We start from the raw sequence: 17,011 nt of genomic DNA on the forward strand, positions 1-17,011 counted from the left end.
AACCTTCCCAGTCAGTGACACGATCCCAACCAAGGTTGAGTTCATACTACTTGGAAGAACAGTACTAGTGGGAAAGACACTAAATAACTAGGGTGAAATCTGGAAAGCACTTGCAAAGGAAACAGCAGAACAGGCAAAGATTTTGGAGTAGGAGGAGGTATTCCAGGTAAAGTAGAACAAAGGGCAAAAGTTTTTTGTTTTTTGAGTTTTTTTAAATCTCTGTTCAGAGAGCAGAAAAATTGAGTGTCTTGACTATAGATCAACTGCAGGATTTGGGTAATAAGAGGTTGTTCAGTGGAGGCTGAAGACCATAGTTTTTAGTCTGAATGCAGTGGAAAGACTGACTGAAGATATTTGAGAATGACAAAATCTATGTTGATTCTAGACTCTGAGTGAACTGGAAGGGAGATGAGAGTAAGAGATAAGCTGTGAGGTCTCTGCATAAACCAAGACCTTCATTATATAAAATTATCTGGATTAGCACCTCCAGAATATATATTACTTTAGAAAAGATTTAACTAACCATTCTAACCAAGTTTTAGGTGATTTTTGGTGTTCCTTAATAGAACTGGCACATAATACTGAATCAGATTGCAGTGGATTATTTGTTAACCTTGTGGCCAGATGCAGAGAAGTATGTAAAGACTTTGAGGCCAACAAATAAGTTGAGAAATGCATATTCTCACCAGTAAAAGAATTTGGAATTCCAGAAGAGGGCAGATTATCAATAGCTGTATCCAGGTCCTTTGGAGTGGTGAGTTATCTAAATGACAATTTTATAATAGCTCGCCAGGAAATAAAATCATCTAAGTATAAACTGCCTTTACCTTCTGGGCAATTGAGATGTTGCTGAACAATAATCGAGACCATAAAAAAATCTGTTTGACTTTTAGACAATATATAGTAAAGAACAAAACCCACAAAAAACTACGAGTATGAGACTGAACAACAGACAAGATGACTACAGTCTTGTTTTCTTCTTTTTTCTGTTTCCACTAGCATAAAAGAGTTCAGATTTTTAAAACGTTTCTAGTCCTAGGCAATATCACGATCCATTTAGAATATGGTTTCAGGCCCAAAGCCTTTCTGACTTCAGAGGAGCTTAAGAGGATGCAGACCTCATCTTAACAGTTGGCTCTAAATTGCCAGATAGATTTGGCAGTCATCCAAACATTTCACAGCTAACTTACTAACCAAATACCCTCAACCACCAAGCTAGCAGGCCCTTCATTTCAAAAGCAAATCTTGGGGAGTGGTGAAGAGTGGTTGTTGCAAATGGGGAGCTATTGACTAAAGGGGACAAAGTTTCAGTGGAGAGCATAAAAAGTTCTGGAGATCTATTGTACAGCATTGTGATTATAGTTATTAATAATGTGCTGTACATTTGAAAATTGCTAAAAGTAGATCTTAAATGTTCTGACCACAAAAAAATAAGTAGTGAGGTGCTGGTTATGTTAATTAGCTTGATGTAATCATTTCACAATGTGTCCATCTGTGAAAACATCACCTTATACACCACAAACATACACAACTTTTGTCAATTATACAAGGGTACTTCAAAAAGTTCGTGGAAAAGTGGAATTAAAAGACAATATGAATCTTCCCACGAACTTTTGGAAGACGACCTCGCACGTTAATAAAGCTGGGAGCAGGGGAGGGGAAGCAATCCCTTTTTGGGCACCAAACGATTGCCACCGGTGCAGAGCAGACATGGAGAAAGGAAAAAAAAAAAAAAAAAAAAAAAGACATGGAGAAAGGAGCACCCCGGCGAGTTCACTCGTAGGAAGCGCGCGGCGGGCGCATCCCTCCCAGGGAGCCCGTGTGGCTGCTCCAGAAGGGAGGGCGCAGGCAAAGGAGGCCTCGGACGCCTGAGGCCCAGCGGCCTGTCCCCTCCCGGCGTCCCCGGCTGCCCTCGCTCCCAGGAAACGCCGTCTCATTTGCGGCCTTCCGACGCGTGACCCCGGCGCGCTCGCGTCCCGGACCCGGTGACAGGTGCGGGCCGTCAAGCGGTCTCATGTGCTCCCTCCTGCTCGCGGCTGCCGCAGTCGCCGCGCCCCGAACCCCACTCCGGCTCGTCGGCAGAGGGCTCGTCGCCGCCATGTCTACCGCCAAGCCACTCAAATCTGTGGACTACGAGGTGTTCGGGAAAGTGCAGGGTAGGGGACCCCCTACAGTGGGAGGTCAAGGAGGTGTTCTGGGAGGAAGGGGCGAAGGCTAGGAGGAGCGCCTCCCATCTTAAGGCGGCCTTTCTCGCTGGGGCTGGGACTTCCGCTCGGCCATGACACAGCAGCTGAGGGGTGGGGGACGGGGGAGGCGCAGCGCGCATGCGCCGGAGGGCTGGGGGTGGGGGGGAGAGAGGAAGGAGGTCTTGGGGACTAGACGCGGGTGGCCGGGGTGCTGCAGAGGTGCCTGGCAGATAAGCGAAGGTTGAAGTTGGGTAGGAAAAGCAAAGGCCTTTGAACTCGTGGTCCTATTTCTTGTCACTGAAACTACCTGACTTGACTTGAATTTTAGCAAGGACACCTAGGTGATATTGGTTCACTTTGTCAGAGGTCACCATCCCGCCGCCCCGTGCTCTTAAAATAATTGTTTTAATGTAATTTTTGTTTTGTCATAAGTTGAGATAGTTGCAAAGGATGTAAATATTGATATTTGTAAATTAAAATGTTAAATCACTGTTTGAAATTTATCCAATGGGATATGAATACTGTAGTGATTTAATGTCCACCGTCATTCATTTAAAATACAGCTCTTTAACGCTGGGAAATTTTACGTCATTCGTTTTCCTTTGAATTTCGTTTCTATTTCACTTTGCCCACAGAATATTATCCTATTGTTATGCTTGAGTTTCTTAGTGCTCGGTTATACTTACATGCAATGTGTATGTGTGCATATGTGCATATATACATATAAATGTAATGTTTTTTCTTAATTTCCTTTGACAATAGGCTCTAAGTATTTTTTTTTTCTTCTGGATTGAGTTACTATTGCAATTATTATTAGAACACGATTGATAAATAGTAGAAATATATTTAAAAGTATGATAAACTTTATTTGAAAGGTAAGTTTGTATTAGAAATATTTATTTATTTATTTGTTTGTTTATTTGGCAGCTGGCCAGTTGGGGGATCCAAACCCCTTGACCTTGGTGTTACCAACACCGTGATCTAACCGAGTGAGCTAATGGGAGAAATTTAATTTTTTTTTTTTTTTTTTTTTCGTAAAGATGACCAGTAAGGAATCTTAACCCTTGACTTGGGGTTGTCAGCAGCATGCTCTCCAAAGTGAGCTAACCGGCCATCCCTGTATAGGGATCTGAACCCTTGGCCTTGGTGTTGTCAGCACCACACTCCTCCAAGTGAGCCATGGGCCAGCCTGAGAAATTTAATTCTTAATGAGAAAGCTGGGGGGATGTTTAATGGAACCTTGATTAAGGAAGGGCTGGATTATCCTCTTATTTGGTACTCAAGAGTTTTGCACTTTGGGGCAATGTACCAGGGTAAGATTAAGAGTGGGTGAGAGTATGCCTTTTGTAAAGAGACCTTTTTTTCAAAGTATGATTGTTAAAAGGGAGGTGGGAAAGGAGAACCTGAGCAAAGGATAATCTCAGGTCTCAGATCTGTTTTAGGAGAGAGTATGTATGCAAGTTGAAGATCTGGAAATTGATTCCCTTAAAATTACTCATGGGTTTGTACCCTTTAGAAAGTCTTTGAGTACACCCAGGGGTATGGAACCCTGGTTTGAAAACTGCTGCAGTAAGTCACTAAGACACATTACATAAAATATGAAAACGCTGGCAAAGATCACCTGACAAAATATTTGGCCCACTGGACTGAGAAGGCGGTAGTTAAGGAGTGTGTCTCTGTGTTTGTGTGTGAATGCAGATGTGGGACATTTACTAGGGTGTTCCATGTGCTGAGCATCTCATTGTTAATCCTCATCACAATTTTATGAGATACATGTGAGATACTTGGACTAGCTTTAGTTGACAAACAGTATTTGATTCCACACCTCACTTTAAAACTTGCACTTTTAGGGCCGGCCTGTGGCTCACTTGGGAGAGTCTGGTGCTGATAACACCAAGGCCACGGGTTCGGGTCCTACATAGGGATGGCCGGTTAGCTCAGTGGCTGAATGTGGTGCTGACAACACCACACCAAGGGTTAAGATCCCCTTACTGGTCATCTTTTTTAAAAAATAAATAAATAAAAATAAAACTTGCGCTTTTCTATTATATGATGTTTTCTGTTAATACATTATGTATTTCTATCTATTTTAACTATATAATTGCACTTTTTGTGCATATGGTAGTTAGATGGTATATAAAGATCAGTTTGGGGCAGCAGTAAAAATATGGGAAGGAGAAATGTTCTTTTTTTTTTTTTTTATAAGATGACTGGAATGGGATCTTAACTTTTGACTTGGTGTTGTCAGTACCACGCTTTCCCAAGTGAGCTAACCAGCCATCACTATATGGGATCTGAACCCATGGCCTTGGTGTTATCAGCCCCACACTCTCCCACGGGCTGGCCCAGGAGGGAGAAATGTTCTGTGCATAAAGAGTGAGGTTTTTAAAAAAATCAGTTTTAGGACAATAACTCTTACCATTTGCAGTATGTTTAATGGAAGAGAGTGCATGCCCATTGTTGATTTATCAAAGCTTAGTATGTAGTACAAATTCACAATCATGTGTTTGCACACATAAACATTGACAACTTAGGATACACCACTTTAGGATGCGTAACGCTCTGTATTAAATATTTTACATGCATGTTTGTCTATATAGAAAGAAAAGGGTACCGTGGTGACAGATTTTCCACAGTTTGTCAGTATTTGCTGGATTAGAGCATATTTGGGACAGGACCTCTGTTGCAGAAGATGCTTCTATCGGCTTTCTTTCATGGCCCTGACAGTTTAGGATATGCCAAGCTCTGTATTCAATATTTTACATGCATTGTCTCACTTAATCCTCATCCCTATGACCCCAACCATTTTTCTCATTTAACAGATGGAGAAATTGAGGCATAAGAGAAGTAACTTTCCCAGGTTACACAGCAAGTTAAGTGGTGGGGCTGGGATTTGAACCTTGACAGTCTTTATACCAGAACCCACGCTCTTAATCTCTATTTCCTATTGATTCTCCTCTCAATACCCTTTCTGCACTTATTTTGCCTTCTTTCTAACCTATATACTGAACACATAGACTGAAGCAAGCCATTTGGATCTGGCTATTTGGACCATTCCAAATGACCCCGAGAATGTTTAGACTGTCCTTTTGACCACAGGGAAGCTTGACCTGGTCAGTAAGCAGTCAGCAGAATCAGAAAAAAAAAAACTGCAGCCTCAGCTCTCTGTCATTTGCTGAAACTGTCACTAATTCTGTACATCAGTCTGTGTCTCACAAATCTCACAATTTTCTTGTGATCACCTAAGAAATAAACATTAAACATTAGCTTTTTATTTGAGTCATAGCAATTATGTAGAAATAATTGACAATAAATCATCAAAAATAAAAATTTGCATTAGTAATAAAAAATGGGCAGTAATTGAAGACAACACAGTAAAATTAACTTTTAATTTAAAAGTATGGAATAATAAAAATCATAGTGAAAACTGGCTTGGTGGAAATAATAACTATGAAAGTAAATTCACAATGAAAGAAGCTATGATTGGGAACATTTGGTATGGACAAAATATGAATTGATAATGAAATTGTTATTAAAATATTTAAGTGGAAAATATTCCCAATGGAAATGGTTTCATGACATAAAAATGAACATGGAAAAAATAGAAAAAGAGTTAACTTTCCTGTATGGAAAATTGATCAATGAATTAAATTGATTTTTTGGAGTTTACCACAAAAAATATTTTCCAAGCAAAAGTGATGTGTGTTGTTATATTTCTACTTAGAATGTAGAATTTAAAACATCCTTTGTGACAAAATGACACTCAAAATGTTCTAGGATTTTAACCAAAACGTACTGGCATAAAAACAGACACTCAGATCAATGGAACAGTATAGAAAACCTGGGAATCAATCCACATAGTTACCAAGTGATCTTTGACAGAGGCAGCAAGGACATACATTGGGGAAAAGACTGCCTCTTCAATAAATGGTGATGAGAAAATTGGACATCCATATGTAGAAAAATGAAACTGGACCTGTACCTCTCATCGTATACTAAAGTCAACTCGAAATGGATTAAAGACTTAAGTGTAAGACCTGAAACCATAAAATTACTAAAGGAAAACCTAGGGGAAACACTCCAGGAAGTAGGGCTAGACATAGACGTTATGAATAAGACCCCAAAAGCACAAGCAACAAAAGAAAAAATAAACAAATGGGATTATATCAAACTGGAAATCTTCTGCACAGCAAAGGAAACAATCAACAGAGCAGAAAGACTACCTTCAGAATGGGAGAAAATATTTGCAAACTATACATCTAACAAGGGATTAATATCCAAAATATGTAAAGAACTCAAACAACTATGCAATAAAAAACCAAATAATCCAATTAAAAGATGGGTAAAGGAGATGAATAGACATTTTTCAAAGGAAGGCATACAAACGGCCAACAGGTACATGAAAAAATGCTCAGCATCACTAGTCATCAGAGAAATGCAAATCAAAACCACACTGAGATATCATCTCACCCCAGTTAGACTGACCGTTATTAAAAAGACTGAGAATAACAAATGCTGGAGAGGATATGGGGAAAGGGGAAGTCTTCTACACCGTTGGTGGGATTATAAATTAGCACAGCCATTATGGAAAACACTGTGGAGGTTTCTCAAACAACTACAAATAGAACTACCATATGATCCAGCAATCCCACTACTGGGTATATATCCAAAGGAATGGAAATCATCATGTTGAAGGGATACCTGCACTCCCATGTTCATTGCAGCTCTACAGTGGCCAAAATATGGAACCAACCTAAGTGTCCATTGACAGACAACTGGATAAGGAAAGTGGTGCATATACACAATGGAATACTACTCAGCCATAAAAAAGAATGAAATTCTGCCATTTGCAGCAACATGGATGAGTCTGGAGAAAATAATGTTCAGTGAAATAAGCCAGACAAAGAAAGAGAAATACTGCATGTTCTCACTCATGTCTGGCTGCTAGGAAGGAAGGGAAGGAAGGAGGGAGGGAGGAAAGAAGGAATTAAGGGAAGAAAGAAAGAAATGACCATAACAATACGTTGAACTTTCAGAAGGAGAGAACAAACCTAAGGATACTAGAGATGAGGGGAGGAAGGGGGGGGTTTGGGAAGTGATAAAAAAAGAAAAAGATGTTCTAGGGGTCAAATATACTGTACGCTGCCTTGCTCTCAAATACACACACCCTAATTTACAAGCATATTGAATTCCAAGAATTAGTTTGTAAGTTGGTTGTTTGAATTCGGGAAAATACAATTATACAAACAATATAACAAATAGTAGATTAACTTCTCAGGCCAATCTGCAAAGTCTACAGATAGAGCCTTAGGCTGGGGTTGCTTTCCACTGCTTCTCCTCTTCCCCTACTTTTTTTTTTTAAATAAATTTTTTTGTTTTACAATGGTTTTAGACAGAAAAGTTGGGAAGATAATATAGAGACCACACAACTGGTGTGAGCCAATATTGATACATTATTATTAACTAAAATCCATACTTTATTCAGATTTCCTTAGTTTTTACCAAATGTCCCTTTTCTGCTCCAGGATCCCATCCAGGATATCACATCCCATTTAGTCATCTTGCTTCCTTAGGCTCCTTTAGGCTGTGACAGTTTCTCAGACTTGCCTTGTTTTCAGTGACCTTAGCAGTTTGGAAGAGTACCTTGAGGTTGAGTACTTTGTAAAATGCTCCCCAAATGGGATTTGTTTGATATCTTTGTCATGATAAGACTGGGGTTATGGGTTGTTGGGAGGAAGACTACAGAGGTAAAGTGCCATTCTCATGACACCATATCAAAGGTACATATTATCAATATGACGTATGGCTGTTGATGTTAATGTTGGTCACCTGGCTGTGATCGTATTTGTCAGGTTTCCCCACTGTATGGTTACTCTTTTTGTTTTCCCCCATCCCTTTCCATCCTCTGCTTTTTAAAATCTCCATATTCTCACGAAGCTCCACGTTTTTATTCTCACCGACCTGTTACATTGGGGGCTTTGGGATGTGGGTTAGGGGAGCAGGGGACTGATCCTGTGTTTTTAGAGCATTTGTAATTATGGCACGGCTTATAATATTTCTGTAGATGTTTAATTATGTTTACATGTAGAATAATATAATCTGCAAATTTGAAAGGGAAATAGATTAAGCTGTGCATAGATGCTTTGATGCTCAGGTGAATGCTAATGAAATGCATTGTTGGCAATCTGTTGGTTTACATGTGCTTTAGAAATTCAAGTTTGTTTTTGGCAGTATTAACTCAATTTTTATAATATGAGTAGCTTATTGGAGTACTGAGATAAATAGCAACTCAAAGATTGCTTAAAATTAAAATTGGAATGAATTATTAAATGGCTTTGTCAAACATCATGTGATTTAGATGTACACATTTTCCCTTACCTGGACAGGTAAATGGAAAAGCTGTGTTTTAGAGGCTGAAAATTTAAGTACGTTAAGGTCAAGAAACATAAATATGGTTAAGTCTAATTACCTCTCTTGTCTTTGTTCGTATAGCATTTCATTTATAGTTCTATTATACTTCTTATTTTTCCTTCTCTTTAATCCATTTTGCTTTCAACTGCATTTATTTGTGTACACGTGTCAGTGTCTCTCACGAGACAATAACCATAGTATTTTGAAGGTCAGGCTGGTGGCTGGTTTATATACCCCCTATGGGGCTATGCCTCTGGTGGGGACTTCAAAAATGTCTTCAATTAAATTGAAATGTCTGGGGATAGTTGGCTCACAGAAGAAACAGTAGTGTGATGGCTGTTTCAACTACTGTATTTGAAAAATATCATGGTGTGTGGCCATGGGGAACAGATCCTGGACCCAGAATTTTATTCCATACAAGGAAAGCTTTCCTAAAAACTAAGGATGTTTAAAATCATTAAATGCTGCTTTTTAAGGTAGTTACCAGATCACTCCCTGCATTCAAAATTGGCACATGCAGTCAGACCTCAGGATGAAGGGGTATGTTACAATATGAAAATCTGATTTAAATGAAAGGATGCTGACATTTACAATTCGTCATATGATTTCTTTAAATATCAATGTTTCTTTGTAGATTTAAAGTATGATTTGCTTTACAAATATTCACCTCAGGGTTTTTCACTGGCACCTCTTTTCACAAAGTAAGGGACAGTTGCAGTTGACTGAACCTTGTCTGAACAGCATATTGTGCTTGAGTCTTTCATAACTGAAGTGATTGATATCTGTTCCAGTTTCCAAAGCAGTGTGTCTGTGAAAAACCTGTGTTTGTCATATCAGCTTCCCTTCTCTTCAGCAAGCGAAGTGGAAGCAGTACTGGGAGGTCATGAAAGCCCACAGAAGCATCTTCTCTAGCAGAGGCCCTCTCCCAAGAGTTCTCTGTTCCAGCCAAGGCTGATAAACTGCAGAAAATCTATCTCCAAGGTCACCTTTTCTGTCTATATAGATGTCTCTCTGTTGTACAGTATACTTCAAACTAGGGATGAAGACTCTCAGAAAGATTTTAGGAAAATTCCAAGTGTGTTATTAAGCTTTGAACAGCTGATTTCTGCATGGTTCACTGCTTCACAACGTTAATGGACTAGAGGTCTTGAGACTTTTTTTTTTAAAAGAGTTTATTTTTCAATTGAAATGTATTGATTGTATATATTTATGGGGCACAGAGATATTTCTTTCTTTTTTTTTTTTTTTTTTTAAAAAAAGATGACCGGTAAGGGGGTCTTAACCCTTGACTTGGTGTTGTCAGCACCACGCTCAGCCAGTGAGCGAACCGGCCATCCCTATATGGGATCCGAACCTGGGGCCTTGGTGTTATCAGCACCGCACTCTCCCAAGTTAGCCACAGGCCGGCCCGAGATATTTCAATACATGTATATAATGTGTGATGATCAAATCAGGATAATTAGCATATTCATCATTGCAAAACTTTATCATTTCTTGTGATGAGAACATTTTATTTCTCTTCTAGCCATTTGATAACATACAATAAATTATTGTTAATAATAGATGCCTAGCACTACTGTATACTACTAGAACTTATTTTTCTACATAGCTGTAATTTTGTGTCCATTAACCAACATCTCCCTATCTCCCCTATCCTCTCTCCTTCTCAACCACTAATAACTACAATTCTTATTAGTTATTCACTGATAATCTTGAGACCCCTTGACACCCATTCTTTCTAAGGCTTTAAAATAAGGGTTGTGGTTTGAGGGACCTGATAAATAACACCCCTCTTCATTATGTGAGTGACAGGAAAGACAAAGAGTAAAGCAGAGTTTTGAGAATGTGGTATATATCTGCAGGTAAGTGAACTTTATAATCATCTGTACTGCAGAATTAAACACACCCACCCAGGCACAGGCAGGGCTGCTCCAGGACTGCTTCTGCTACAGCAGAAGGTATGATCCTTGTGGGTAACTTTGTCCCAGCAGAACGCAGTAGAGGAAGCACCTGTGTTATGTGTGTTTCTCCTTCTAAACTTCCCTATTAGTTGAGTCTCTGCATGTCCCTGGGGAGGAGTCAGGGACAGGCTAGAGAGTGACCAGGAATGGCACACTAATGGATATTGCTCTTCACAGAAAGAGCCACCGCTAGGGAGAAAGAAGTTTTCTTCTCTTGAAATCAGTTGTAAAATCTAGAGAGAACTCAACTTTTTAGTTCTGCTTGCAGTACTTCAAGATGATCTGCACTGCAGAGTTTTTTGGTGTGGGGTGATAGGAAAAGTCAGGGAGGTTGTATGGTGAGCAGAACTGAAGAATGACTGCCCTGATTCTACAGGTCTGAGAGGTAGGAAGAACTGTCACAGTCCTGTTTTCTGCTTTCTTTTTTTTGTATACGTGGCATTTAAAAAAATTTGAGATACAACGGTACTTCAAAAGTTTGTGGAAAAATATAATTAAAAGATAATATCAATCCTTTCATGAACTTTTTCAAGTATCCTTGTATAATTCACCTAACACTAAATATACCCATACAGTGATTTTTAGCATACTCACAGTGTTTTGCAACCATTACCATCGTCTAATTTCAGAACATTTTCATCACTGTCAAAAAGAACACTCCTTCGTTTCCTTTAGCTGTCATTCCCGATTCTCCGCTCCATTTTCTACTTCTTCCCCCAGCCCCTGGAGTGTTAAAGTGCCTAAGGAAGTCAGGGCCATAGGCTTTGATGTCCTTGGCTTTGCCCTGTGGTTTCAAGAGGACTGCTGTAGCTCCCATTATTATATTCACCCTAAAATCTGGAAGAGGGGAGTTACAAGTGCATTACCCCTGGCTGAGTCAGCTCCTGCAAAGAGCATTCCTGAAGACCAGTGATTTGGCCACCCCTATCGCAATGAAGACTGAGAAACGTAGAGGGCACATTGCTGGTCCAAGTAAAACCAGAGTTCTGTTAGAAAGGAAGAAGGGGTATGCACAGTGTTCATATATTAAATAAATTTTAAAACATATTTATTACATTCGGTATTCTTTCCCAAGTAGTGACACAAAAGGACTTATTATAGAAAGACTGTGATCTCCATGATCTCAACCTCAAAACATTAGATCTATAATCAATACAACGTAAATTTCAATTAAGTACATATTGAATCTTTCATATTTGATTTATCTCGGTCTTGGTTTTTCCATTTGCCATTGCCTAAAGTAGTAACACTCATATTATCTACAGTTTGCCAAGCAGTATGAACTTAGCCTAAAATCATGTCTCTTAAACTTAAGTGAATCAATCTATAGTTCTTCTGTTTTAAGATTGGCTTAATAAATGGATGTGTATATGTTATCATTCATAGTTACAAATACTTTAAATTTAAAACTTGGAAAATTTAAATCAAATCCACACATGCACATGGATTAAAGAAAAAAATCAAACAGTATAGAAGGGCTGGTGATGAAAAGCAACAGTCACTATATCCTCTCCAATTTCCTACCTCAAATCCTGTAAGTTTTATAAGACAACCAATTTAGTCATTTATTTTTTTTAGTTCATGTGATTGTAATGTCTTTATTATGTATATACTATGTATATGCTGAATGTTATGTATATGCCTAATATTAATTTAGGCATTATCTAGTAACTTCTTGCTATCCTTTACAGTGTATATATTAGCTATTTTTTATATATATAAATATATAATATACATTATGTTATAAATATATGAGGGGACTTCAAAAAGTTTGTGGAAAAATGCAATTAAAAGATAAAAAAATATATAAACTTTACTTCTCAACATAAGCTTCATCAAGTTCAAGACACTTTTGTAAGTGATGATACCAGCCATTTAGTTCATCCCTAAAGAACTGAGGGTTCTGGACATTTAACCGTGTCAAATACACTATTAACTGAAGAAAAGTGGGTGCCCTTTAAAGATTTTTTTTTAAGATTAGGAAACAAAAAGAGTCAGAAGGAGCCAAATCAGGACTTTAAGGTGGATACCTAATGATTTCCCTTCGAAAGTCTGGCAAAATTGCTGTTTGATGAGAGGAATGAGCAGGAGCATTGTTGTGGTGAAGAAGGGGTCTCTGCTGAAGCTTTCCTGGGTGTTTTTCTGCCAAACCTTTGTCTAACTTTCTCCAAACACTGTCAAAATAAGCAGGTGTTATTGTTCTTCCCTCCAGAAAGTCAACAAGCAAAATGCCTCAAGTATCCCAAAAAACTGTTGCCATGGCCTTTGCTTTCTTTCTTTTTCTTTTTTGGTGGCTTGCCAGTTCAGGGATTTGAATCCTGACCTTGGTGTTACAACACCATGCTCTAACCGACTGAGCTAACCAGCCGAGCTAACTGGCCAGCCCCTGACCTTTGCCCTTGACCTGTCCACTTTGCTCTGACTGGACCACTTCCACCTCTTGGTAGCCATGGCCTTGATTGTGCTTAGTCTTCAGGATCATATTGGTAAAGTCATGTTTCATCTCCTGTTACAGTTCTTCAAAGAAATGCTACAGGATCTTGATCCTACTTGTTTAAAATTTCCATTGAAAGCTCTGCTCTTGTCTGCAGCTGATCTGGGTGCAACAGTTTTGGCACCCATCAAGTGGAAAGTTTGCTTAACTGTAATTTTTCAGTCAGAATTGTGTAAGCTGAACCAGTTGAGATGTCTATGGTTTTGGCTATTGTTTCTGCTGTTAATTGTCGGTCCTCTTCAATTAGGGCAAAAAGGAGATTAATTTTTTACTTGCTACTTGATGCACATGGTCTGCCACTGCAGGCTTCATCTTCAACATTGTCTTGTCCCTTTTTAAAACGAGTTATCCATTTGTAAACTTACGATTTTGGGGGAGACATTGTCCCCATAAGCATTTCATAAAGCAAGAGTAATTTCACCATTCTTCCACCCAAGCTTCACCATGAATTTGATGTTTGTTCTTGCTTCAATTTTAGCAGAACTCATGTTGCTCTGATAGGGTCTCCTTTCCTACTGAAGTCTTATCCTTCTTAATGCCTGAAACTAGATCCTGTTCAGACATGTTATAACAAGTTAGTACAAGTTTACTTTAGTGCAAAAAATATTGAAATCCGTGCAGCTTTTTCATAATACAAATTTTCATGAATTTTTGCAGACCCCTCATATGTGTATATATATATAAGTATATAATACATGTACATATATATGCTATTATATATTTAATCACTATATATTATCACTTATGTAAAGTTCTGCTAGAATCAACATAGAATTCTTGAGATTCTTTACAGAGCTTTGAATGCAGTAAATTTAGGATCATTACTTTGAGAGCAAATTTAAGTTCTAATCAATATGGTTATATGTAAATTTGCAATGTTAATAAGAAATTATTACAGAGTAGTTAAATATTTCACCTAAATATTTATCAACTGGTTTTTCTTTCATTCATTTATTCGACAACTGTGTGGCAAGCTCTGGTCTAGGTGCTGGGGACACAGAAGTGAACAAGAAAGAAAAAAATTTTGCCCTCATGGAACTTACAGTTTACTGTGAAGACAGGAAATAAAAACATAAACTAATAAATTCATAATAATGTCATATGGTAATCTGTACTATGCATATGCAGGAAACATATGGGGGTGCATTGCTATTTAGATAAGTTGTCAAGGAATATTCTTTAAGGAGGTGACATTTGTGCAGAGATATGCATAATGAGAAGGAGCCAGACATGAGAAGTTCAGGGGAAAGAGTACTTCAGGCAGAAGGAATAGTCATTGCCAAGGCTGTGAAGCAGGAATATGCTTGGCATGTTTACGGAGCCACAGGGGGCAAATTTGGCTGGAATGGAGTAAGTAAGGAGGAGAGTACCAGGAGATGAGGCAGAAGCATTTGGAAGGAGCCTGGAGCCTGTGGGAACCAGTGTACATTTTATTTTGAGTATAGTTGGGAGCCACTAGAGGGTTTTAAGATGGGGAAGAAAATGATTTGTTTTACTGAAGAAGAGAAAACCACCTTGGCTGCTTTATGGAGAATATACCGTAGAAGGGCAGAACTGGAAGCAGGGAGACTAGTTAAGGAGTTTCTTGCAGTAGATTAGTTGAAAGATTATGGTAACTTTACTTGTGAAAACATTATCACCCATTCTTCTAGAAACAGGGCAGACTTAAACTATTTTTTAGTAAGTCTTCAGTAAAGTTTGGGGCCTAGAAGTAATTTAGAAAATGAGTGTAATGCGTGGTTTTGAATATTTAACTATGTGTGGTATCCAGATATGCCATAATCTCAATTTTGAGCTTTTGCACATGCTCTGCTATCTGTAATGTCATTCTACTCTCATTATACTAATTTATGCTCATCGTTGAAGTCTCATCTCTAAAACCCATTTTTCAACAAGCCTGCCCTAAAGTCTCCCAAGACTGGGCCATGTGTCTATCCCATAAACTCCCATTTGCATCCAGGTTTATGCATTTTACAGCTTGTAATGGTTCTATATTTTAATTACCAGTTTACTCGTCTGTTTTTCCCACTAGAGTATAAGCTCCTAAATGCAGGGACTGTGTCTTATTTACTCATCTTACTCTTTGCACTTAGATTAGACAATTAATAAACATCAATGTTTAATCATGTGCTTGTTAAATATATCTAAGTTGCCTGATTCTTAGATTATGTCTGTGCCCAAAACTATTTCATCAAAAGAGTAGTTAAGTTTCCTTAACTCTGCGACATGTACTCAGTGGAATATCTGTGTTCAATAGCTCTTTTATTTATTTTTTAAATCTTTATTTATTTATTTATTTTTAGTCCCACTTATGAGTGAGGAGGACATGTGATATTTCTTTCTGTGCCTGGCTTATTTCACTTAACGTACTTTTCTGTAAGTTCATCCATATTGCTTCCAATGGCAGAATTTCATTCTTTTTTATGGCCAAGTATTCCATTGTGTATATATACCACATTTTCCTTATCCAGTTGTCTGTCAATGGACATTTAGGTTGGTTCCAACTCTTGGCTATTGTAAATAGAGCTGCATTGTAGATTCTTATGCCAACTTCAGTGGTGCTGCTGGTGCTGCTGGTGCTGCTGGTTCATAGACCACTCTTTAAATAGGAAAGAGTCCATGTGTTTCCAATTTCTGCTTACTTCAGTTGCATGTATATACAACTATATAATGGTTTCTCTTTTCATAATGCTAATGTACGGGGCTGTTCACTGTTGAGAAATTCAGAGGGGTGTATGCACAATACAACCTTGACCACACCCTTCAGTCTGCTTACTTGATCAGAATCTTACTGTGTTCTGGGATCCCCTCGCTCTTATGATGAAAAGACCACACACTTTTTGCCTGCACAGCTCCTTCTGTTTTCTCTCCTATTTTGTCTCTCTTTTGTACCTGGTCTGATTGACCTGAAGTTTCTTGAATGTTTTGCCGATTCCTTTTATATCTTTCCCTCCATCTATATAACAGATTGTCTTTCTGACTTTCCTTCAAATCAATGTTTTCTACTTGTTCCTCCACATTTCACATGTATCTTTTAAAACATTTTCATAGCTCTATAAAAATTCTATTTGTGATACTATCTTGTCTTTATTGCTCTTTTTCTTCATATTCATTTGGTACCACAATATACTACCATCAGAGAGCATTATTATAAATCTGCTTCTAAAACTACATAAAAATATCTAAGCTACTGATCCGTTTTTCTGTATCCTTTTAACCAGGCTCAACTGCTGTATGTGGAAGCAATATCTTTTGGCCTCTTTGAAGATTGGCTTGGTCTGTGACTTCCCAGTGTTTTTTTTTCTAATTTTTTTCAATCAAGGTATAATTTACATTCTACTGAATGTAAATTTCAATCAAGGTATAATTTACATTCACCCTTTTTATGTACAATTCAGCGAGTTTTGACAAATGCATACAGTCATGTAACCAACACAATCAAGATATAGGACAGTCTTGTCACCCCAGAAAGTTCCTTTGTGTCCCCTAGTAGCACTCTCTCCCCTCCACTTCCAATCCTTGGCAGCCACCAATCAGTTTTCTGTCTGTATAGTTTTGCCTTTTCCAGAATGTGGAATTACATGTTACATGTGAGTGTGGCTTCTTTCACTTAGCATAATGCATTCATGGTTCATACATATGATTCATAGAGTTGGTGCTTGTATCCATAGTTCATTCTTTTTTATTGACAATATTCCATTGTGTTGATTTATCAGAGTTGTTTTTCCATTCTCAATGTGTTTTTAATTACTATGCCCTCTCCTTTAAGTTTAAACTTTTTTTGGTCATTTGGCTTCTTGGGTGCTAAAAAGCTAATTTCCAGATTTCCCATGTGTTCTAGATAGAAATGAAAACTAAGTTGCAGTAGGTACTAACAAGCTCTGTATTTCTGCACCTGCCACATTCCTGATGTTTCTTCACTTGTGAAATCCCATAGCATTCTGGACTTCTGTCTGAGA

At 38.2% G+C, this 17,011-nt stretch overlaps 1 protein-coding gene across 6 annotated transcripts in view; it reads left to right on the forward strand.

The window, feature by feature from the left end:
* The first annotated feature begins 1,804 nt into the window (after positions 1 to 1,804).
* Positions 1,805 to 17,011, forward strand: part of ACYP2 (acylphosphatase 2) — a 175,796-nt gene continuing 160,589 nt past the window's right edge. For 2 of the 6 annotated variants that reach the window (XM_063078463.1, XM_063078462.1), the window contains exon 1: positions 1,805 to 2,156. In XM_063078463.1, the coding sequence (XP_062934533.1) occupies positions 2,015 to 2,156 (142 nt within the window). In that variant the 5' untranslated portion in view covers positions 1,805 to 2,014. The remainder of the gene's footprint in view (positions 2,157 to 17,011) is intronic. The other 4 variants (XM_063078464.1, XM_063078465.1, XM_063078460.1 and 1 more) reach the window with 4 other exon arrangements.

Source organism: Cynocephalus volans, chromosome 14 (assembly GCF_027409185.1).
Source record: "Cynocephalus volans isolate mCynVol1 chromosome 14, mCynVol1.pri, whole genome shotgun sequence".
Lineage (NCBI taxonomy): Eukaryota > Metazoa > Chordata > Mammalia > Dermoptera > Cynocephalidae > Cynocephalus > Cynocephalus volans.